Source organism: Alligator sinensis, unplaced genomic scaffold (assembly GCF_000455745.1).
Source record: "Alligator sinensis unplaced genomic scaffold, ASM45574v1 scaffold240_1, whole genome shotgun sequence".
Classification (NCBI taxonomy): domain Eukaryota; kingdom Metazoa; phylum Chordata; order Crocodylia; family Alligatoridae; genus Alligator; species Alligator sinensis.
The window spans coordinates 1,869,787-1,885,805 of NW_005841902.1; the positions used below are offsets into that span (position 1 = coordinate 1,869,787).

The 16,019-nt window shown below is 39.7% G+C and overlaps 1 protein-coding gene across 6 annotated transcripts in view; it reads left to right on the top strand.

Moving 5' to 3' along the window:
• Positions 1-16,019, top strand: part of PTCH1 (patched 1) — a 71,810-nt gene that overhangs the window by 37,724 nt on the left and 18,067 nt on the right. For all 6 annotated transcript variants that reach the window (XM_014517344.2, XM_025197698.1, XM_025197697.1 and 3 more), the window contains 5 exons: positions 6,581-6,699; positions 8,625-9,027; positions 9,530-9,839; positions 13,598-13,740; positions 15,830-16,013. In XM_014517344.2, the coding sequence (XP_014372830.1) occupies positions 6,581-6,699; positions 8,625-9,027; positions 9,530-9,839; positions 13,598-13,740; positions 15,830-16,013 (1,159 nt within the window). The remainder of the gene's footprint in view (positions 1-6,580; positions 6,700-8,624; positions 9,028-9,529; positions 9,840-13,597; positions 13,741-15,829; positions 16,014-16,019) is intronic.

Here is a 16,019-nt window from a genome sequence, read left to right on the forward strand (position 1 = left end):
GACCAATCAGCAAGAATCATTTTGTTTACCATTTTCTTCTTAGTTGGCAGCTTGATAGTGGCTCCAGTGATGATGGTGATGAATATAGTCACTATCAAATTTCCTGTCAAATACTGGAAAGTACAGATTTTGCCTTATACAGGATGTCCTTTTTATGATACAGGCAGTGATCTCAAAAATAAGGGTGCATCTCTGAGTGCTTAGCAACAGTTAATTTCTTGGGAGTGACACAAACCTAAAATCTAGTTTTCACATTTTATGAAAGATCTGACAATGGAGTTCTGTAATATTTTATGGCAAAGATCAATTTCAGTGTACTTTGCTCAGGATTCAGTTGCTCAAGATACACTTTCATAGGAAATCATTGTTAGGAGATTTTTTTTTAAATAGCTTGCTTATGAGTTTGTTCATAAGAGGGCTACTTTGCATGAATGATTTGTTATATTGTCTTCTAATCCCTGGTCCAAATTCAAGGATCAGTACCAACAGAAATAGCAGGAAGGGTATTGGGGATCTCCACTGGGAAATGGGAGAGAAATCATCTTCCCCCCTCTCATTCACTGCCTATAGAGTGACTACAGAAGGGTTTTGTGGAGGCTATTTCAGCCTGGTACATTGACCGTAAAGAAAAGAAATGGAGGATCTACATGGAGCAAGTTCATGTAGCTCTGTTCATGTGTTTTGTGGGGATGACTCCATGCTGAACAGGAGGTGCTCAAGCCGTGAGCACCCATCCTGAAATATATTAGAAATATACTGGTTCCACTTTTGTGGGGTGTTCACAGAGATTGCAGCCATGTCTGATCTTGTGTATACTTTATATTAGATTTAACATCTTTATGTTCTTTTAGTCTGACCTTAGCATGTTGTCATATGTGCAACACTTTCAAAAAATAAGTTGTGTGACAGTATGTTCCCAATAAGATTTTAGCGCACACAGCACATTTATGTTCACATTATTCAGGACCACAAACATCAGGACATTTTCTCTTGCAAAGCAGTGATCAGTGTAGAATCTGCCTATAGAAACTTCCTTTTGCCTCATTAAATATTTACAAAATGATATTTGAGATGCCTAGACCAGTCTTTTTGTGTGTAGTGGCATGTTTTTTACACCTAAGAGAGGAAGCAAATGTTCAATATATATACAGATGCACCTTATGATTTATGATTTGCTCATATCTGAATGGTGTGTGACCACAAATGAAAAAATACTAGAATGACAGCTTTTATTGTTAGGAACAGGGACATCTATTGTTTGTTCTGTATAGCTTCACCAGGTGTAATCAAAATCAGGTGATGCATTAATTGCAGCATTCAAAATCAGTTATCCATGTAAGATTCGAGTGGGTGGTCTGTATTTACATGTGGATTTCTTTATTTACAATCTTCTTTTTCCCTCTCCCTCTTATTAAACTTTGTTTGAACAAAAGAGCCTTGCTGTCTTTAATGCTTTCCAAATGAAGCTTTGGAAGCATGGAAATACAGCATTTTTTCTTTTCATAGATATTGATTTCTATTCATCTAGATAGAAAACCTTTAGCAGATGGGTTAAAAGGCTTGATTTGACCTTATTTCTCTCTTCATTCACTTTCTTCAAGACGTTGCAAGATAACTGTCAAGTTTCCATGGCTTTTGAGGCCCAGTATTTGTAAAATAATCCAGCTGCTGAGGGAGAATAAATGGTTTCCTGACTAGTCACTACAAATGGAAACCCAATTTACAGCCTTGCATATTAGTGCTTTCTTCCTTCTGAACGTCTGTTGTGTCAGAACTAATGGAGTTCTTCTATACTTCTGAATTGTTCATTTGCTTTTATAAATTCAAATTAAAATGGGATGTGTGCACTCTCTCCCTTTCTCTGTCGCACTCTCTCTCTCTCTCACTCTCTCGGTCTCAAAAGCTGAACTACTTTTTTTTTTTTTAATCAGACTTACTCTGTAACTTTAACAAATCTTACATGGTAGATTAACCACTGTTAAATTAAGAAATGCAAACTATCTTAAAATGTGTCATTAAAATGAATTAGTGGGTGGGGGGTGAGTATTTTGCTTTACTATGGATTGGTGATCTTTTTGCTTTCATCAATCTCAGCAGAGAGATTTGGAGACGCTGGATGTCTCATGGGCACGCAGAATTCTTGAAGGTCCTCAGTACCTCACACAATTGGATCCTAAGTTTTCTGATCTGTGCAACCTTTTTAAAATTAATTTAGGGTTTTTGGTTATATTTGCTGCAAGAACTTCTTTAAAAAATAGCTGTTTGTTTTGTCTATATTGGAGGGGGAAATGATAAAAACTATGAGCTAAATGTCCTTAGTGATAGAATAGCAGTCTTTCAGCCCTTGTCGACTGAGGGCACAACTTCATCAAAATACACAAAGCTTTTGCCACTTTCACAGGGACTGAATTTAACCCTTAAACTCAAGGTGTTTTTGAATGTATGCGTAATGATGGGTGGAACTTAGTCCAATAAGTCATAACAGTAAGCATTTTTCTCAATACAAGAAAGACTAGCTCTTTCCTAAATACAAAAGTATGTTACAATGTGATTATGGTGCTTTTTGCAAGAAAGAATGTAAATTGCAAAACCGATTCATTATCTCTGTCTGCTGAATAGCACTGAAAAGGCTTGCCCCCCTCCTCTTATCCAGCTCCTTAAACTTTCTCTACTCCTGTCATGAGGACTTAACCAGCAAAATAAAAGCCTGAGGGAGCTGGGGCGCGGGGCAGGTTCCAAGGCATATATGCTATCAGGAGGGAGTTGCAGATAAGCAGCAGTAAGGTGGAAGTCTGCCTGACATCCCTCCTCATCTGTTCATCACCTCTGGCTATGCAGTACGCCCAGTCTCCTTGGGTGGTCTGCCAGGAATGGCAAATAGCAGCGCATACCTTGGGCAGGGCCCCAGCCTTGCTAGCTTCTCCCTCAGTGACTCCAGCACAGACTTCCATTCTTTTATATCAGTTAACAGTTACAGCCGCAGCCACCAGATTTTGAGGCTGTGGATTACTAAAAGATTCAACATTTGAGCTTCGTTTAGAGAAAGCACCTACAAGTTTGGCTGCTTAGCCAAATTCTCTAAATGTTTCTGATGCTGTTACTATAGTGAACCCCTTTATCCCACACCCCCAAGGAGGCCCTAACTCCTTTCCCTCTTCCAGACTAATCCCAGAGCCCACTAGCTTTGTTGATTTTTTTTTTTTTTTTTTTTTTTTGTGGAGAGGCCTGAGGCCCTCCTTTCTCCCTTCTGACTGCTCCTATTTGGAAGCCCTTCCCACTCCTGGTGCCTCTTGCAAAATCTCTACTTCATCATGGAGCTGCTGAATAAAGATTCATTCTGCTCTGAGGCACCATTCCCACACAACACACATTGTTAACTTAAAGTTAAGGTTGTTCATTTCCTATCAGTGTAATCATAACAATTCAAGGGTATAGTCAGTTAAATTCATTCACATGCTTCAGTGCTCAAGCATGACCCTCCTCGGACACCAAACTTTTACAACAATCAGTAACACTGCAGGGATCATCATGCATCTGCCCCTGAAGATGGAGCTCAAATGTTCCTGGCACTGCAGCCCCCATGCACTAAGCCTAGGTCTCATCCTATTCAACCCCCACTCTGCCCAAGTCCCCCGATCTCCCTTGCTTCTTTGGATCCTCCAGAGTCTGATGTACATTAGGTGTTGATTTGGGGATTCAGGGAGGTATGCTGAGCATCATCAGTTCAGTGGACTCTTCTTTGAGGTGTCAAATCAGGAACAATCTATTTCTCCTATTTATCTATTTCATTGTAAGAATTGAAAACCGTCATGCCCCCAAGTTATCCGGGGGGGGGGTGTGCGTGTGTGTGTGTGTGTGTGTGTGTGTGAGACAGGTAGAGTTGTTGGGAACTGAAATTTTTAAGCTATGGGAATCTATTAAAGCATTAGGCTCTTAAGGATTTTTTTATAAAAGGATTGTGTTTGAAATATTTTTAATGGGAAAAATCAACCTGTGACCAAAATAGCATTAGGGTAAAGTCAGTTGTCTTAGAGAGGAGTTGGTATATTAAACATTGAGACTAGATTAACCCATTAGACAGTTGTAATAGGGAGGAAATAAGTTGAAAGGCTTTAAGTAAAATTCCCAGTGCAACCATAATCATAGAGAACTAAGGGTCACCTCTATAATGCCTTGGACAGCAGCATATGCCACTCAATTACATAATAATTGAATTTAGCAGCAATTGAAACCCAAAGATGCTGGAGGAATACAATGAGGCTGGGGAAGTCTGTAGAAGTATGGGTTGGTGGGGGCTTTAGGTGGAGGGTCTTTAGGGGTGCTGGAAGAAATGGGGACTATACTGGGACCAGGCCTCAAGTGACTTTCCCAACCCTCAAAAATGTTTGGATGAAGGTTGACAGAGGCTCTTGCTTTAACAGAACTAATTACTCATGCTTTACAGATACTTCAACTGTGATTGATTTAGCAGAATTAAAAAGAAAACAGTTGTACAAACTAGGCTTAGTAAATACCTCCCCTGCTAAAGCAGCAGTTTGTTTTCCTGACAGATTCAATCCATTCTAGAAAGGATCAAAAGGAAATCACTTAATTTTGCAGTCCTGGCTATGACCTTACATACCTTTGTGTGTGGGTATTTATAAATCATGGAATGGTCATTGGATCTCTTCCCTGAAAGAGTCAAGTGATGGTTAAATGCTAATTAGCCTTTTAAACACCAGATAAGGTCTGTTTCAATAGTTGCATCTCCAACCATATCAATGGGGGAAAAATTTTAGTTGAACCAGATTAACAATCTCAATATAAACAAGTAAAAGGAGCATCAGTATAAACCACTTTCATGTGCAGTTTATTTACAGCTTTAGAGTTAATATAACTAGATGTTTACATGACTGGTTCTGTCATCCTCACAGAGCTGTAACAATAGCTGGTTCTTCTACAGTGCTTTACAGCTTCAAAGTACTGTTCAGGCACCAATTAACTCATCCCAATAACACCTCACAGAAGTTGATTATTCTGATTTTACAGATGAGATGTACAAAAGAGGTTAAGGCCTATCTTTTCAAAAGCACAGTTTTTGGATTTCTCAGTGATTAGGCTACCAATTGTGTGATACCTGAACTGATTTTCAGAGGTACTGAGCACCAGAATCAACCATAGACTTTATTTGGAGTAGTGGATCTTTAGTCCTTCTAAAAATCAGGCCTAAGGTGTATCAGGGTTAGGCAGCCATAATTCGAGTAACTCAACTAGCAGCAGTTTTTTTTCAATGTTAAACACTCTCCCACATAATTCTGAAGTTATACTCAGGCAAGAACAAACCAGTCTTCTAAAATGAGTCACATGTACTGGGTTACAGTAGAGGTGCTTATTTCTCGAATGTACTGGACGATATGCAAGGTGCTAAAATTGTTACTTAGTTGTTGGTAGGGTCGGAAGGGACCTGAGAGGGTCATCATCCAGGGGCGTGTGTGTGGCCTCCACCCAGACAGAGCCCATGGTGGGGCTGGCGTCCCCCTCCCCCCCTGGCCTGCAGGGGATGTCTGTTGACTTTTCAAAATAATTTTGAACATTGCTCATTTACTTTTAAATTCTATGTTTTCTTTCTCTGCCAGCCAGCCTCCTCCTTCTCTACCAGCACTCCAAAGCATCCATTCTTAGTAGGTAGCATTGCCAGACACTACTGCAAGACAATTACATAACATAAATTAGCATTTAGTCATCACTTGAATAACAGTGAATAACACTATTATTATTCTTGAATAATAGTGACATGTGTCATATCAAAGGTGTTATACAGAATCTGAGGGGGGAGAGTTGAGGCTTGAATTTAATTTTTTTTTAATGTTACTATCTGTGACTAAAAATTAACTTTAAATTAATGTCCTTGTCCCATTTAAAATGCTCATTTTATTTAAATACTCATTTTAAATACTCATTTTATTTATTTAAGCTGGCTTATTAATCAAGCTCCACTAAACAGGAGTAGAGGAATTCTACAAAAATTCCTGAAATATTACTCATTATGCTTTTATAGCTCAGATTTAGCTAATTACATCAAATATGTAGTACATTACCAAATAAAGTAGTTTCATTAAAGTTTAATTAGAGCTTTTTTCCATTATTGATTTAGTACTCTCTTGTAATGTTACATTGGTAGCCAAGTGACTTCAGCACCATTGAAATGAGAGCTACAGTTTTAGCCCCAGGGTTTGTTTTTGTTTCTTTTTGTATTAACAGAATTGCAGTAATGCAAAGTCTCATACAAAAATATTATTTATGATGTCTGTTTTTTCCAGTTTTAAAATCTATCTGTCACCAAGTCTCTGGGCATGCGTATGCAAGACCAATATGAAATTTCATATTAAAGACATTAATTAACTACTGTAGACATAATGAGACAGGAATGTAAAAATATTCTTCCCAGCACCCTCGGGCAAAAGCTTAAATGTGTTGATGAGCTGACATGATAAATGGGTAGACAGGTTGGAATTGAAAGGAGTTTGTATGCTTTTTAAAGCCTGTGTCCTTAAAGCATGAAACTTTGTGATGATATCTCTTCCCTTTTGCTTGGTTTTAGGCTGCAGTTGTTGTAGTATTCAACTTTGCCATGGTTCTGCTAATTTTTCCTGCTATTCTGAGCATGGACCTGTACCGTCGGGAGGACAGGAGATTGGATATATTCTGCTGCTTTACAAGGTGAGGCTATCTGGTAGGGTTACCATCAAACATGGTAATGCATGGAGCTTAGTCTCTCCTCTTTTGTGTGCACAGCTCCCATTATACTAAGCAGAGTTTTGCCTGCGGAAGAACTGCAGGATCAGGCCTATAGTAAAATGTTGTCATCATGGTTTCACTGCAGGCAAGTAAAGCAACTGTCCTGTCTTGGTTTTCTGGTTGACAGATGGTAAACAATAAGATGGCACTTTTGCCTTGCACACTGAGCCACTACGTTCATTTAATCTTATGGGGACTGGTTTTCCACCATCAAAAATGTATGAAAAGATATCTCCTTGGTTCTCCATCTCTTACTCATCTACTTAAAACCAGCCACAGTTGGGTTGGGTTTGTTTCTGGGGGGAGGTGTTTAACTTTAGTATAAAGAGTGAAGTTATCTCTTGCCATGTTTTCAAGGTAGTAGGAATGATAAATTCAGAGAACTGATTGCAAGCCAGGGGTACGAGGTAAAGTTATTGCTCAGAAAAGGGTAATAACTTTATAGCTGGTTTCTGTCCAGCTTAATTTGCATCTGTAGGCAATCTGTGGCTGAGAGACCATAGCTGCTGCAATCTCCAAGCTGCTGGGGAGCACAGTGCACCCCAGGACTGAGAGATCACAGCAGCTACAGCCTCCCAGCTGTGGGAGTGCAGGGGTGCTCCAAGCACCATCGGGGAGGTCACAGGTACTGTGATCTCCCAGCTGTGGGGCACCCATGCAACTGGCAGACTGCAGCAGCACCCCATGACTACCAGGGCTGAGCCTCACAGCTGATGGGGCTCTTGCTCTCAGCTGCACCACAGGCACAGGGATTCCCCCTTACCCGGTGTGGGTGTTAGTTGCTCATGGTCCCCATGGCTGAGAACCCCATCAGGAAAAGGGGCTCCCAGCCATGGGAGCCTGCTTCTTGCTGATGCAAGGGAAGCCCAGGATCAGGATCCTCCTACACCAGCAGTAAAGCATGATTGGATCTAATGTGCAATCACACCTCCTGCCAGGCACATGTGGCTGGAGGTGTGATTGTGAGATTGAGCATTAGATTCAATTGCGCCTTTACCTGCATGTGTAGAGGGAACCTAAGTACAACAAAACATCTCAGAAGCACTTCCATTGTCAGTGCTTCAAATGGTGTTTACTGTCTCCTCAGTTTTAAGGTTTTTAAAGAAAAAGCTTATCTCTGATAATTTGAGGTCCATTGTTGTTTTCTCAAACAAGATATCCACTGTGTTTCTGTATGTATGAAGCTAAATACTTTGAGGGAAATCTGTAATTTCATCTCTTCATGTCGCTCCCTTCTTGGGAATTAATCCTCACTTATGTTTACTTCATTTTTCAAACATGCAGTCAGTATATGGCAAGTAGTTTCAAACTGCTTCCAATTTACTGTGGTTTTCCCAAAGGCACAAGATCTTATCCAGAAGGCCCAAATATTATTTAACAGTTGACTGATTCAAAATTATAACTTCAATAATGCTAAGAAAATAATTCAGTTCTTTGTACGTTTATGTTTCAGTATCCTAAATAGTATAACCTTTAGCATAGCTATAACAGGTGCAAACCCAAATCCATGTTGTGTATGCAGATTGTGTAACTACATGTCTGTTGACCTGATTTGCATGTGTAATTAATTATTTGCGTGAGCAATGCTAGTTTCTTCATGTAAAAGTTGGTTTTGTGGCTATTAGTGTGCTCCATAGATACAATAGACATTTTTTTCAGCCACATTGAAAAATAGTTTCCTTAAAGGGCAAAACAAAATCTTCATCTGACTATTTTACATAACTAAAGTGAAAACAAATCCAATATTAGTAGCAGTAGTCTCAGATGGAAACAGATTACACTGTCTAGTCTGATTAAAATGAGAATGTATCTGAATGTCAATGAGTGTCTTTTCTTTTTTCTTTCAGTCCATGTGCTAGTAGAGTGATTCAGATGGAGCCTCAAGCATATGCAGATAACAATGACAATGCTCGCTACAGCCCACCGCCGCCCTACAGCAGGCATAGTTTTGCACAAGAAACTCAGATTACAATGCAGTCCACAGTGCAGTTACGCACAGAATATGACCCTCATACGCAGGTGTACTATACTACAGCAGAGCCTCGCTCAGAAATATCCGTGCAACCAGTCACAGTGACACAGGATAACCTCAGCTGCCAGAGCCCAGAAAGTACAAGCTCAACGAGGGATTTGCTTTCCCAATTCTCAGAATCTAACATGCATTGTCTGGAGCCACCCTGTACTAAATGGACACTCTCATCTTTTGCTGAAAAGCACTATGCTCCCTTCCTGCTAAAACCAAAAGCCAAGGTAACTTGTGAGCTGAAAAAAACACATCTGGTTTTCAAAATTACTCATTTCTTCCTTGCCTAAGACTAAAAGAATTTGGTAAATTTCAGTTGCCCAAAAGAAAAAAGTGCATTTTATTTGAAATGCTGATTCTTAAATATCTTGTAGCTATTTTCAGGCTTGAAGTTTTTTACCATTCCTCTACAGTTTCTATGACAGTATTCTTACACAGATTATGAGTGGAGGGTTTGCTTGCATTCTGTAACTTAACTTGGTTTCGCTGTTCACAAACTTATTGCTAGATTCTGACTTTACTTCTCTTTAAAGCTAGGAGTATTATTCAATTCCCATTGACTACAATAGAAATTAGATTGGGCCCATAGTATGAATCAGTGCATAGCATTAAAAGAATAATGCTATGAAAGTTAATACCAGAATAGTTCCTGTAGTGTGGGCTATGGCTGTAAGTACTGTCAATTCTTTGGAAATGTAGAACTGACTGAATTTCTATTTTCTACTGCAGATTGTGGTTATTTTCCTCTTTCTGGGTTTACTTGGGCTCAGTCTTTACGGAACTACCAGAGTGAAAGATGGACTGGACCTCACAGACATTGTACCACGAGAAACCCGGGAATATGACTTTATTGCTGCACAGTTCAAGTACTTCTCTTTCTACAACATGTATATAGTGACCCAGAAAGCAGACTATCCCAATACCCAGCACTTACTTTATGAACTTCATAAAAGTTTCAGCAATGTGACATATGTTTTGTTGGAAGAAAACAAGCAGCTTCCAAAAATGTGGTTGCATTACTTTCGAGACTGGCTGCAAGGTAAGAAAGAAGTTGAACGGCTAGTAAAGATTTTCTGTGTCTATATTTTTTAAGAACAGTAGTAAGATCTCTGTATTAAGTAATGGCCTCCTGTTAAGTGTGCTGTGACCACTACAGACAAGCATTGTCCTTGTGTTTCTTTGTCAGTCTTTTGTTCCCTGTTATATACTTAAATTATTAGCTCTTTGGGAAAGCATCTTTTTGTTCTGATTTTGTCCAGGGCCTTAGAACACTGGAGTGCTGAGCTATGACTAGAGCTCCAAAGTGGTAAGGCAATACAAATAAATAATAAAGGATTATTAGGATTAGGATTATTATAGAAATTCATTCTGAAGCAAACAATTTATTAGTATTTAAAATAGTAACATTTTCACAGGTTTAATATTTCTTAGGTCTGAGTAAACAAATTCAGCCTAGAAATGCCTCTGACTCCTCTCCATCTTTCAGTTGGAAGGACTTTTAAGGAGTATTTACCAACTGAAAAATAAATTGCACTGACTTGCCAAGACTGCAAATTTTAGCCTTCATGGTTCACAGGTAGCTAATGTAGTAAATGATCCTTGAAAGTCATGCACCTAAATGCCTTCTGAAAATATGGCGGGCAGAATGAGGGAAGTGGGACATTACAGGACTGATTCTGTAAAATGATCAAGTTCTAGCTGTGCTTTATTCCTTGATATATCAGGCTGAGAGGACCCATTAGTTGTTATTTAAAACTGTAATTTGTCCGAAAGGCCTAGATCCACCCATCAGTCTTGCTTGCTTGAGTTTTGCTTGCAATATTTTGCTCAAAAACATACTTAATTGCAAGAGAAAAGGCAACACCTTTGAATATACATTTTCAGTACGCTCAGAGACTTCAACAATTTGGCATTTAGTTGAAACACGTTTCTCTCATGATGTTGCTTTTTACATAAAGCAGTTTTGAGGTAACAGTGGGGAAAAAATACAGGCAGTTGAAGGATGTGTCTTCCTCTCCCTGCGAATCCCCACCCCCCTTTTTTTTTTTTTGTTTCCCAGTGACATACAGGCAAATAGCTCGCTGTACAAGACAAAGAGATCTGGCATGAACTGCCAGTAGTGAGCTTCAGGGAAGGCTGTTTATTGTAGAAATTATTTCTCTGTCTGCAAGCATTAGTGCTGAGGCTCAGCATGCAATGTTATTGGTAAGCTTGTGAAGATGGCAGCTCTAGATCTGTCTTGCTGTTGGCAGCATGTGGTAAACCTCTTCATAGTGTATCACTAGAGTTGCAGGCTTTGTTACTTATATAAACTGAGCTCCTGGCACCTTCCAGAGACTACTTTCATTCTTCCATTTCTATCCCCACAGGCCACTTACCTGCCATCCTTCCATCTTCTTTTATTTCAGGGACCAAAAATACTATTTTCTTTCTCAGTCACAATTTTTATATATTTAAATGTATCATGAGGATTTTTGGTGGTCTGTAAATTACAGTGATCCTGAAATCCTCTAGAAATGATAGGCAGTTAACAATGGTTCCTTAGGCGTTCTTTCAGATGCTTGTTAGTCGTGTCAGTGTACCAGTTCAATAAGAAGAAACTGGCACTGGTATTTTTTGTCCATGTCAGCAGCATTGTAATGGGGATAACCCATCCAAGTCAAAAAGCTTCAAAATGGATTTGGGACTCTAGAGGGAGGATCCAGATTTCTTCTAAAAGCTTTAGAATAAAGGGGAGGGGGAATAAAAGACTGGCATTTTTTTGCACATTTTACATAAGCATACTGTGAACACAATTGTATGCTTAATTTGCAAACATCAGTTGGGTAATTTGCATGCAAATGGATAATTCTCATTATTTGCATGTCTAGTTATCACTCTTTCTTTATACGATTTTCTTTTGATAATAGTCTGAAAGGTCTGCTTATAAATATTGTCTGTCTGGCATGGTGCCTTGTATGCTCATTTTACCAAGGAAAGCCATAGCTATTGTAATTTAGAAGTTAATCTGTGTTTGGTGGTCCTTCCTTCTCTCCCACATCCTCCTTGAACAGCCCTCCTTTTAACTCCCTAAATCATCTTTTAAATTCCTCCTTACGATAATAAAAACCCTTGCACTTAACTCCCTCAGTGCAAGAATTACCCTGACATTAGCTTTCTTTTAACATTATACTGTTTCAGAAAAGGCTTGTATGGAACAACACTGTATGCAGGAAGGAGAGATTAGTATTTTTCCACTTTCTAAGTTATGTTTTACCCACTCTGTCCCCCCCAACAAATAGAGCTTTCTTACTGGATGCTTTGAAGTTCCTTAGATGATGATAGACTATCTGGTGTTAAGTAGTTGCCCCCTGTTTCTGGCCAGGTGCTGAGGAACTGTATTTGGCAGGCTTGTTTCATTGCTTTGTTCTGAACTTGTTGACTCTGTGAGTTGGTATGATTATATAGGACTACATGGGAGGTAGAAAGAGTTTGAAAATGTGAATGAGCGCTCAGGCCCTAAGGCTGTGTCACTTAGGCCATGTTTTCTCTTCCAGCACTCTTATCTCTTTACAGCTGTAGCTAACCTATCAGATCTGTAATTATGGTTTTGATTACAGACTCACAGTGCAGCTGTGAGGTGGGTCGGAGCCTTTTTTTTTCCCCCCTCCCTCTGCTTTTTCCTTTCCTTCCCTGGACATGCGGTTTGTCATCTGTTCTCACAGAGCCTCCTTGTACTGGGCTGTGGCTTCCTGTTCTTAAATCTGATCCAAATTTGTGCTGTGAGGTATTTCCCCCCACAAAGGGTGGCAAAGAGGAAAATAACAGTTGCGAGTGAATAGGTGTTGGCTGTGATCTTTACACGTGCTGGCAGCAGATCCCACGACTTGTATTAGCTACACAAGTTGAACAGATGGAACAAATTGACAAAATCGTGTTCACTCACGCTGTGCTCAAGAAGCAGCTGAGTTGCTTTTTGAAGCTAAAAGTTGGAGTGTGTTTTTTTTTCCCTTGTAGTGGAATTTCTAGTCATATCATAGAGCCTATTGCCTTAGCCCTCCCCTGTAGCACAAGAGTTAATGAGAGTGGTGTGTATCTTCCTTCCTCGCTTTGATACACCTGGCCAGCATCTCAGAGAGGGAGGGGAGCATGGGGCATGAATTTCTTTCTAGACAGACTACATTTCTTTCTGATTTTAACTGCACTGTAGTCAAGGAATAAACTTGGTCCCTTCTGTTTTGGCACTGTTCACTGTTGGGTAAAACTTCAGCAGTATTTAGGGGGTGGGGCAGTAGCAAACAGCGGAGGTAATAAATATGATGGGATTTTGACTATATTAATTGGAAACCTATGGTTCATTAATACAGACACCTGGGAATGCCCCCTGTTTTGGGGGTACAAACTGAGTGATAGTTTCTGATCTAATTTGGTCCCTTGTGCAGGGGCAGTGCACAGCTGTTCCGGCCCAGGAGAAGCCCTGACAAAGAATTGTGGCTCAGAGTCATAATTCCTTCCCTGCTCTCCCCTTTCTCCTGGGAGGAAGTGGATTACTGCAGCTTTCTTCTAGGCACAGGTTACAGCTCCCTTTTGCTAGCTGAACTTGGCTGGTCAGCACAGGGTTGAACCAGTCTTTCTCCCCATGCCACATGTGTAGCCAGCTTTCTGTGTCCCCATGCTCCAACTACAATGTAAAAGGCCATAGTCCAGACCTGCATATTAAAAATGGCAATTACTTTTGTTTCCTTCAACTGTATGTTTAAAAGTTTCATTTGTGATTTACATGTTTCATCTTTCCCACTCTTCCCCAATTCTCTTTAGGACTTCAGGATGCATTTGACAGTGACTGGGAAACTGGGAAAATCACATATAACAATTATAAAAATGGATCTGACGATGCTGTTCTGGCTTACAAACTTCTGGTGCAAACAGGAAACCGAGATAAACCCATTGATGTCAGTCAGGTAGTGTCCCAGATGTCACGGTGACCATGCAGATATTTATGGAAATGCACAAACTGGTGGTATTAGTTGGAGAAATGGAGACTATTCTGTTGGTTTCTTGAATGTCTTGATGAGCTGACATGGCCAAGTCTGCAGTCTCACTTGAGTATCCCCTCTGACTTCACTAGGTCTGCCTATGGAAATAATGACTGCAAGGCATGTATTCTGTTACATTAAAAATTAATTCTTCCAAATGTCACTGAAGTCTTGGGTGCGGTCTATTAAATGTCTCTTATGCTCTCAAAGACATGAAATCTATGTTCTGTTCTCATTGAATTCAATGGGAGCCTCATCCTTGTATTCAAAAGTGTGGTTGAGCTTCCTGAGACTTCATTCTCCCCCAGCTTAACACCACTTTACTTCACTAACACCACTCGCTCCCTGAGCTGTGAGTAAGGAATATAGGTTTGGCCCCTTTTCTTGGTCCCCCTTAGAAGTAGATTCCCAGTTACTTAATTTATTCCCAACAATTTGTATTGAAAAATGGATTTTAGGAGGGTAATTTTTTAAGGGGGTGGTAATGGATGTAATAGAATTAGAGGAATCGCATACAGTATAATTGTGTACTATCATTACTGAACATAATGATGTACTAGAATTAGGAATGTCAGTTGGTTAAGCTGCCTGAATAAAACACATCAGAACTCCTTTTTTATCATAATCATAAAATACAGCTGCATTTACAGCTTTTTATGATGATCACATTTGGAAGACAGAACACTGGGTTGACTCTTGATATCAAAATTAGGTTTTAAAACTATTAAGAAAAATATTGTAGTCAAATGGCTTCTCTTCTCTCAGAATCATACTCAAGTCTCTGTGCTTTCGGGCAAAAAATAGTCACTCTAATGATCTTTCCGGCAGCTCTGTTTATTGTCTGCCTTTTTTTGCTGGCATTAAAGGTGACAGATTTACGGAGTACATTGTTCAAAGTTACTATGGTGTGTAAAACACAGTGCCGTATGGCAACATGTAGCACACTATCAGGTCTGACAGGAGCCTGAGCTAGGAATTAAGCAGAGGATGGAGATGCCCAAGTAGTTTTGTTTGGTGGTATGTACCAGGTACACCATGGAACAAATGTGATTGGACCATGGCTGCTGATATAATTTCCTGTGCCTGGGAGGGAGAAAAGTGTGGTGCACCCACAGGGGCTGTGAGCTGTACTGTGCAATTCCAAAGACAGCTTGAAGACATACAGTTGTTGCATATCCTGTGGATTAATTGAATCCAGATCGTTGGAATTCAACTTTCTTTTTTTTTTTTTTTTTAACTGCTGTCACTGTTGTTTTTCATTTCATTAAAAAGACCTGAAACTGGAGTCAGGCCAGAATTTAAAATAAACAAAACAAAAATACAAAATGCTTTTCATCCAGAAAGTCCTTGGGCATGGCTTTTGCCGTGCAACATTTGGCTATGAACCCTGGAAATACACCCCCACTGCTACCCTGCAGATACATTTGCCCACAATGACCCAAGCAACACAGTGCATTCGTCTGCCTTCTTGGCGTTGGGCATTTTCTGAATACATAGGTCATAGGAGGCAAGTGTTAGCAAAATTTATACAGATGTTGTTTTATTTTTATAGCTCTCCTCCATTTACTGGGTGGCATTTCCTTCAGTGTTAACAACAGAGGTTAACTGCACACAGACGTGTATAGGGACTCTTGCCAGGTTTTTTTTTTCCTTCTTAAAATATTTTTGCTCCAACTTCGTTTTTCCCCCTTGGCTGTAGACAGTCTTTCAGAATTCATGTTTAATTGTTTCAGTCTATTCTGGAACCATCTGCTAGGTTAGTGTTTGTAATAAATATCATATCTTGTTCACAAAATAAATACAACACTTCTGTAGTGATTTTCTTTTTTTGATATTTAGATGTTTTGCACTCATTTCCAAACAATAGTTTTTTCTGTTCAGTCACTTCATGTGCAGTCACATACTGTATGTCCACATGCATTGCATCTTTCTGTCATCTTTTGTTTTAAGCTGTGCATAAAAAAGTCCTGAAAAAACTCTGTTCTGAAAATCTTCTAATCTTTTCATTTTGCAGTTGACTAAACAGCGTCTGGTGGATGCAGGTGGGATCATTAACCCAAATGCTTTCTACATCTACCTGACAGCCTGGGTTAGCAATGACCCCGTGGCCTATGCTGCCTCACAAGCCAACATCCGGCCTCACCGTCCAGAATGGGTCCATGACAAAGCAGACTATATGCCAGAAACAAGGCTGAGAAGTAAGT